Source organism: Nicotiana tabacum, chromosome 17, assembly GCF_000715075.1.
Source record: "Nicotiana tabacum cultivar K326 chromosome 17, ASM71507v2, whole genome shotgun sequence".
NCBI classification, from domain to species: Eukaryota; Viridiplantae; Streptophyta; class Magnoliopsida; order Solanales; family Solanaceae; genus Nicotiana; species Nicotiana tabacum.
The window spans coordinates 56,624,290-56,633,748 of record NC_134096.1 but is presented as its reverse complement, the minus strand read 5'-3'; the positions used below and the strand labels follow the sequence as shown (position 1 = coordinate 56,633,748).

Genomic DNA, 9,459 nt, shown 5'->3' with positions numbered 1-9,459 from the left:
GAGATTAATAAAATCTCAGAAAAATATGCTCAAAAACCAACCCAAAGGATGTTCTCCTCAAGATGTACTTCTAGAGGAACCAGACTTTAGCCATTATTCTCGGAACTATATTGGCGCATAAATCTATGAATGGAACATAGATGGTTTTATTGACCGTCAAATTTATACCCAAGTACATAGGATGCTTATGTATAGTATTATCTATAAGGTTAATAACAACTCTGAAATGACTATTGCTTATATGATTACAGCAGGGTTTACTGGTCAATTAAAAGGCTGGTGGGATAACTGTCTAAAACTCGAACAACGCGCTGAAGTAATGGGCGCGGTAAAAATAGAAAATGGACAAAATGTTCAAAACAATGTCTATACTTTTGTTCTTAATATTATAGAACACTTTTCTGGAAGATGGTCAGATAATAGTGAGACCATAAGAACCATGCTCCAAAACCTTAGATGTAAGACTCTAATAAGTTTTAGATGGTATAAGGATGTTTTCTTATCCAAGGTAATGGAATTACTAGAGTGTAATAGCACTCACTGGAAGTCCAAATTTATTGATGGACTCCCGACACTCTTTGCTGAAAGAGTTAGAAAAGCTCTTCGTGGAACATCAATGAGTATAAATTATGATAGATATTTATATGAAAAGCTTATTAGTGTATGTACACAAGAAGGCTTAGCTATGTATAACGAAATCAAGTTAATCTATGAAATTAAGAAGTATCGTCTTAATAAAAGACAACAATTAGGAGAATTTTGTGAACAATTTGCCATAGATATTCCTAAGATTAAGAAATCTCATAGACATAAGAAAGAACCGGAAAAGCCCTATAGGTATAAGAAAAAGAATAGAGGATCTTCTGATAAGAGATTTAAACGGAAAGATAAGAGAAAGAAGGCTTATAAGCATAGAAAGAATTTTATAAAATCCGATACGCCTAATATAAAATCCAATACGCTTATAAGAAGGCTTATACGCCTAAGAATTTTATGCAAGAGATTGCAAAGTCAAGGATAAGATTAAGAACCTTGACTTAGATAATAATATTAAGGACTCTTTATATAAGATTTTGTTAAATTCGTCTCGTGAAAATTCACCAGAAAATAGTGATAGAGAAGAATCATAAACTGATGAAGATTTAAGAGGCCTACAAGAGGAAGAATACCTTCCTTCAGATGATGAGTGTGGACCCTGCAAGCAAAATCAAGGTCAGTGTTGTAATAGCAACACAAATGATAAGGTTTTTAATTTATATTCTCAATTCAAGGACTTAGAAGTCAATGTCCTGACTAAAGATTGTTTATTAGACCTTCTCAGGGTTATTAAAGACCCAGAGTTAAGGTCCCAAATAATTGATAAGGTGGACAAAATTCAGGATAATATTCCTACAAGTCCAGAGATTAAAGAAATTCCTTCTAAAAAAGGACCATATATAATGTCCGATATTAAAAGGATTTTAAGAGAAAAATTGTCACGACCCAAAATCCCACCACAGACGTCGTGATGACATTTAGTTTCTAAGACTAGGTAAGCTGATTATAATAACAATTCAAGTCCCTTTTTTTAAACATATAATTTAATACAAGTGTCAAATCAACAGCAGAAATATTCAAACAACCTCCCCATACTGGCAATACTGAGTCATGAACTCTAACTGGATAATAAAGGATCAGATATACAATATCGTTTGAATAAGAGTTGACAGTATAATAAAATAGAAAGACTCCAAGGGACTACGATGACCAAGCAATACTACCTTGATTCCTTACGATCAACACACTAACTCTGCTCGAGTTCGATATCTCCAATACCTTACTCTGCACAAAACATGTGCAGAAGTGTAGTATGAGTACATCACAGTCGGTACCTAGTAAGTATCAAGACTAATCTCGGTGGAGTAGTGACGAGGTGCGGTCAAGACACTCACTAATCTAATAACATATGCAATATAGTATACAAAATAATAGAAAATAAATAGCAGTGATAGCAACAATAATCAACTAGTGATGTAAACAACAAGGCAGCAAGAACACCATAATTATTACTCAGACAAATAAGAAACACAAGTACAACCAATTAAACAAGTCTCTCAAATATAAATCTTTCACGTATAATTCTTTTGAATAAATACCATCCTTTCATATTCTCACGGCACCCCGTTCCCATATCTCTATCATAACCGCACAAACAACTCTCGTGCCAAATATATCAATAGATAAAATCTGCACGATCAATTTATTTTCAATAAAATAAGGTTACAAATATTTTTGTAAATCAAGTAAGAATTCAACAGATAAATGAGTTTAATTTATAAATAGTTTGAGTGAAGAAAATGTCATTTCAATTAAAATAAAGCATCATTAAGCTATTGATTTGGATGTAAAATTTATTAAATTAAAACATAATAGTAATTCCTTTTATACAACCCAATCTTAAAGAAAAAGTACAAACTAGAAAAACAAATCCTCAGAGTCTTGTACGAAAAAGCCAACACAATACAACAAGAAATACAAAACACTTAATATTAAGTCAAATAATATATCACGGAGAACACATGAATTTACATATTACGGAAAAACAAAATGACCAAAGGCAAGTGCAACCATAGAGAAATATCAACAAAAGGGCACTCCCTAGCTACCGCCTCGTACTGCCAAATCATAAATATCAACAACAACAATGCCCCCAGGCCATCACGAGTCATCAAAAATCAATCCCCGACATATACCACCTTGTCTCTCCATGTGCGCAATAATAAACTAAATGCACGCCTTGTCTCACCGTACGCGCATAATAATATTCTCACCTTATCTCTACACATGCACAAACCCACATGTATAGCCCGTCTTGTCACACCGCATGTGCATATATCAATAGTAACAATAGCATGGCAGAAATCTCGTGCAAATACCCGAACAAACCTCCCAACAATATCACGTGTCAATATCACAACATCTCATAAATTGCACCTCAAGTGCTCAAATATTACAACATATCACAAATTGCACATCAAGTTCTCAAATATTATAACTTGCCACATAAATCAACAATATATTATTTTTCACAATAAGGAGCCCATGACTCGACAATAATGTGCACAAACTCTTAACATAAATATCCGGGAGTGAGCAACTTAACAGAAAAATATTTCACAATTTAACACTGAATATGATCACGGAAACACAATACAATAATTCATATCACAATTTGGCCATACGCCACAACCAATTCCAAAGATATAGTAAAATCAATAAATTTATCAGCAAATAGCCCAATAAAACAACAGAGATGGAAAAGTAATTCAGTATAGGATAACACCTTCTTTAATCCAAATTTTAATAAATATATATTAATGCCTCATTTTAAACTTATTTAATAATTATTTGCAGATAAGGAATCCATAATGAATTTAATTCCAAGAAAACATCAAATCAACAAACACACGGAATTCACATAAAAATCCAAGTGACAATCACACCAAATTATCATATAAAATACAAAGTCGACAAACATGGAATGAGGTATAACAATTCAAGGATTTACTATATTCCAACAATTTCTAATTTAATACATAAGAGCGTCTACGAATTTCAACCGATATAATTTGCACATATAAACCAAGTACGTACTCGTCACCTCGCGTACATGGTTTTTAATAACACAATTTCCACATAAGACTCAATGCCTAAGGGTGTCACGACCTAATTCTGGTTTAGGCCGTGATGGCACCCAGCACTGTTGCTAGGCAAGCCGACTGTTAACAATCTAGTGATTTCCATTTTTAATAAGTCAAACAACTAACTATCTATAAGATTTAGAGAATTTAACAAATAACGGAATTTAAAGTGAACAAAATGAAGACAGCTAAATGAAATCATAAACGTAGAAATACAACCCAAAATCATAAGTCTGCTAGTGTGTGCCAAGATCCGGTGTCACAAGTATGTGGGCAATCTAGTAAAGTATACAAAAGAACACTAACCTATTGTTTGAAATAAAATAGACAGAAGTAAAAAAGAAATAAAACATAAGGGAGACTCCAGTTACTACAAAACAGCTCGGAAGGCAGCTCACCCTAAAATCTCGAGATGGGGATCAAATCTACGCACCAGATGCACGTGCCTTAGATCCTGTACAGTTAAGTACAAAAGTCTAGCATGAGTACATAAATAATGTGTACCCAGTAAGTATCTAGTCTAACGTCGAAGAAGTAGTGACGAGGGATCGACTCTGACACTTACTAAAGGCCATCAATATCATAATATGAAATTCTAATTAAGCATGATATATGTAACAATAAAACTCAGAACAAGAAATAACTGAACAATTCATCACTATATTTAAGAACACAAATCACTTTCTTCATTTAAAACAAATAATCTTTCAAATAATGAATTGATACCAATTATTAAAAAAAGACTTCTAGTTCTATTATCACGCACAATATTCCACGAAGAACGTTCGGCCCGATTCAACATAAATGTAAACTGTGCACTGTCGAGGGTCAAACGGCACGAACAATAGATAAATCAATTAACCTGCCGAGGCGAACGGCCCGCTCCCATGAGAGTAGTAGAAAGAATTACCCCGCTCGCGGATCATACTTGTGACACGGTCAAATATAAATTATCAATAAATCATAACTATTTCTTGATTCTTTTCAAAATAAAGACAATTCAACTTGAAGCTTTTAAATCCTTAAAAAAAAATCCCCGACTTTGTTCCATTTGATACAATTAACAAATATAATCAAATAACGGTGTGCACAAAGCATGGTGTAAATAAAACTACCCGGGCATGATCAGGAATAGTAGCTACGTACGGACTCTCGTCACTTCGTGCGTACGTAGCCCCACAAATAACAACACATAGTAATAAAGTTCACCTATAGGGTAAATTCCCTCTTACAATGTTAGAAAAGAGACTTACCTTGTCTCAAAGCCTACTTCCCAATTCAAGAATGCGCTCAAACGTCCAAATTTGATGCCAAAGGACTCGAAACTAGTCAAACATTACATAAATTAATCAATCTATGCTCAAAAGTTCATATCTCCACTATTAGAGTGGTTACCCAACCCAAATTGCACGATTCCTAAAATTCACCCCCGGTCCCACATACCCGGATTCCAAAAATATTTGAAGAAAGTAGTTACCCATAACCTTAGGAACATAAATATATGGTTTTCACTAAGTTTCATAATCATTTTCGTGGTAAAATCTCATTTTTATTAAACCGTAGGTTTTTCATCTGAGCCCATGATTTCTACCAATTTCCATGTCGAAATCGACTCATAATCTATGTATTAAACTCACATTAAGGTAGGAATTACTTACAATCAATAGCTAGGTTGAAGTCTCCCTTTTTGAAGCTCTAAAATCGCCCAAAATGTGTGAAGAATGGGAGAAAAATGCCCAAGTCCCATATTAAATAAAGTTCACTGCCTTCAGCGATTTCAGCACCTGCGGTCATAAGGCTGCACCTGTTCCCTCGCTTCTACGGACAAAAGTCTACTTCTGCGGAACTCCCCTGGGCCGGCTGGCGTCACTTCTACGGACGGGTTTCCACTTCTGCGGTCTCGCTTCTGCGGAGGATGAGTCGCACCTGCGAAACTTGGGCTGCCCTTCCTAGGCCGCTTTTGTGAGGCTTGGCTCACACCTGCGGCTGGCCAAGCGCAAGACAGACCTGATGTTTGTTCCAAATTCTCATCTTGGTCCGAGCCTCGTCCGATTGACACTCGGCGCCCTCGGGGCCCCTCCCGAACATACCAATAAGTTTGGAATCAAAATATTAACTTTCTCAAACTCTCGGAACGCCCGAAACAACATCAAAACTAAGAATCGCACCCCAAAACCAATTGAATCAAACTTAAGAACTTCAAGTTCTTTAATTTAATTCCAATGCGCCGAAAAGTACTTAAACTGCTCGGAATGACACCAAATTTTGCGTGCAAGTCTTAAATGACATTACGAAACTATTCTCGGTCTCGGAATTCCGTTAAGACCTCGATAACACCAAAAACCATTCCAAAACAAATTTTAAGAACTTCTAAAGCCTTCGAAGAACCAATTTCCACTATTAGGCGCTAAAATGCTCTCGGGTCATCCAAAACCCGATCCGAATATACGCCCAAGTCCGAAATCATCACACGAACCTATTGGAAATGTCAAATCCCGATTTCGAGGTCATTTACTCAACATGTTGACCTAAGTCAAACTTGACCTTTTAAGCCAACCTTAAGGAACCAAGTGTTCCGATTTCAACCTGAACCCTTCCAAATCCCGAACTAACTATTCACGCAAGTAATAAAACAGTAAAAGCATGTACGGGAGGTCTTATTTAGGGGAACAGGGTTCTAGGAATCAAAACGACCGGCCGGGTTATTACATTCTCCCCCTCTTTAACAAATGGTCATCCTCGAACGGGTTTAGATTCATACCTGGAGTGCTGAATAAGTGTTGATATCTGCTCCACATGTCCTCCTCGGACTCCTATGTTGCCTCCTCGACTGGTTGGCCCCTCCACTAAACCATGGAAATCCTCTTGGATCTCAACTGGCGATCCTGTCTAGCAACAATGGCAACTGGCTCATCCTTATAACCCAAGCTCTCATCTAGCTGAATAGTGCTAAAGTCTAACACATGTGACAAGTCAGTGTGATACCTCCGGAACATAGACATGTGAAAAATCGGGTGAACTCCCGATAGACTGGGAACCAAAGCAAGCTCATAAGCAACCTCCCCAACTCGCCTCAACATCTCAAATGGGCCTATAAACTTTAGGCTTAACTTTCCCTTCTTTCTGAATCGCATAATCCCCTTCATCGGTGAGATTTCAAGAGAACCTTCTCGTCCACCATAAACGATAAATCACGCGCCTTCTTATCCACGTAACTCTTATGTCGGGACTGAGCTGTGCAAAATCGCTCCTGAATCAGCTTTACCTTCTCTAAGGAATCCTTCACCAAATCAGTGCCATACAACCTAGCCTCGCCAAGCTCAAACCATAAAATGGGAGAACGACACCGCCAACCCTATAAAGCCTCGAATGGAGCCATATCGATGCTGGACTGATCCTATTGTCCCACAAAGTCAATCATATATGCTCTGAGCATGTCCTCCAAGATCTAAATTGTCCGCTCTGATTGCCCGTCTATCTGTGGATGAAACGCAGTGTTGAGCTCTGCACAGGTCCCCAACTCACTTTGTACGGATTTCAAGAAATGAGAGGTGAACTGAGGGCCTCTATTTGATATGATGGAAATAGGAATATCGTGGAACCGAACTATCTCCCGGATATAAATCTATCTACAATGACCCAAACTGCATCAAACCTCCACAAAGTTCCCGGCAACCCAACCACGAAGTCCATACAGATGCTTTCCCACTTCCACTCGGGTATAGTCATCTGCTGGAGTAGGCTTCCTGGCCTTTGGTGCTCATACTTAACCTGTTGGCAATTTAATCATCTAACTACATACTCAACTATATCTTTCTTCATCCACCTCCACCAAAAATGCTGCTTCAGGTCGCGATACATCTTCGTAGCACCTGGGTGAATGGAATATCGAGAAATGTGCGCCTCCTCTAGAATCCTCTCCCTCACGTCATATGAAGGGGATTTATTGCAGTCGTAGAACACCATCCTCGCCAATAGAAACCTCCTTGGCACCACCCTGTAGTACTGTCACTCTGAGAACTGCCAAGTGCGGATCATCAAACTATCGAGCCTTGATCGGCTCCAATAGTGAAGACTGGGCAACAACACATGCAACAACTCGGCTGGGCTCTGAAATATCCAACCTCACAAGTCTGTTAGCCAAGGACTGAATGTCCAAAGCTAGTGGCCTCTCTTCTGCTGAAATAAATGCCAAGCTACCCATACTCTCTGCCTTCCTGCTCAAGGCATCCACGACCACGTTTGCCTTACCCGGATGATAAATAATGGTGATGTCACAGTCCTTCAGCAACTCAAGCCATCTAAGCTGACTCAAATTGAGATCCATTTGCTTGAACAAGTGCTACAAACTACGGTGATCACTGTAAACCTCACAAGGCACCCCCATATAGATAATGCCTCCATATCTTAAGAGCATGAACAATCGCGGCCAACTACAAGTCATGCACATGATAATTCTTCTCATGGGGCTTTGGCTGACGTGAAGTATATACAATAACTCGACCCTTTTATATCAATACACAACCCAAGCGAACGGGTGAAGCATCGCAATACACAGTATATATCCCCAAACCGGAAGGCAACACTAGAACTGGTGTTGTAGTCAAGGCCATCTTGAGCTTCTGAAAGCTCACCTCACAATCATCGGACCAACAGAATAGAGCACCCTTCTTGGTCAATCTAGTCAAAGGTGCTTCAATGGATAAAAATCCCTCCACAAATCAGCGATAATATCCTGCTAACCCCAGGAAACTCCTAATCTCAGCCGTCGAAGTGGGACGAGGCCAACTCTGAACTGCCTCAGTCTTCTTGGGATCCACCTTGATACCCTCGTCTCATACCACATACCCCAAGAATGCCACGGAATCTAACCAAAACTCACACTTGGAGAACTTAGCATACAGTTTCTGTTCCCGCAAAGTCTGGAGCACTACTCTCAAATGCTACTCATGCTCCCCTAGGCTACGTGAGTAGATCAAGATATCATCAATGAAGACATTGACGAATGAATCAATATAAGGCATGAAAACCATGTTCATCAAATCCATAAACGTCGTTGGGGCATTGGTCAAGCCGAAGGATATCACTAGAAACTCATAATGACCATATCTAGTACGGAAAGCAGTCTTCGGAACATATGAGTCCTGAATCTTCAACTGATGATACCCTGACCTCAAGTCGATCTTAGGGAACACCCTAGAACCCTGCAACTAGTCAAACAAATCATCAATACGCGGCAACAAGTACTTGTTCTTGATAGTAACTTTGTTCAACTGGTGGTAATCAATGCACATCTGCATAGTTCCATCTTTTTTCTTCACAAATAACATTGGTGCACACCCCAAGGTGATACACTTGGTCTGACAAAACCCTTTGCTAACAATTGTTTGACCTGCTCCTTCGGAGCCATACGGTACGGTGGGATAGATATAGGCTGGGTACCCATAGCCAAGTCAATACATAAATCAATATCACGATCTAGTGGCATGGCTGGAAGGTCAGAAGGAAACACATCGGCGAACTCCCGGACTACTGGCACTTAATCAATCATCGAAGACTCTGAGGTAGTATCCCGAACATAGGCTAGATAAGCCAAACAACCCTTCTCGACCATATGTCAAGCCTTCAGAAAAGAGATAACCCGACTAGATGTACTGACATACGAACCCTTCCACTCCAATCTAGGCAACTCCGGCAATACTAAGGTAATAGTCTTGGCATGGCAATCAAGGATGGCGTGATATAGAGATAGCCAGTCCATGCCCAGGATGAACTCAAA

The 9,459-nt window shown here is 38.8% G+C and overlaps 1 protein-coding gene across 1 annotated transcript; it reads left to right on the top strand.

The window, feature by feature from the left end:
• The first annotated feature begins 226 nt into the window (after nt 1–226).
• LOC142171862 (uncharacterized) lies at nt 227–1,021 on the top strand. The gene has a single exon (XM_075235567.1). It carries the CDS (start codon nt 227–229, stop codon nt 1,019–1,021), a length of 795 nt encoding a protein of 264 aa, XP_075091668.1.
• Nucleotides 1,022–9,459: the final 8,438 nt, after the last annotated feature.

Bases quoted from the DNA above. Each gene is read 5' to 3' on its own strand.
- LOC142171862 (XM_075235567.1), top strand. From the start codon at position 227: ATGACTATTGCTTATATGATTACAGCAGGGTTTACTGGTCAATTAAAA.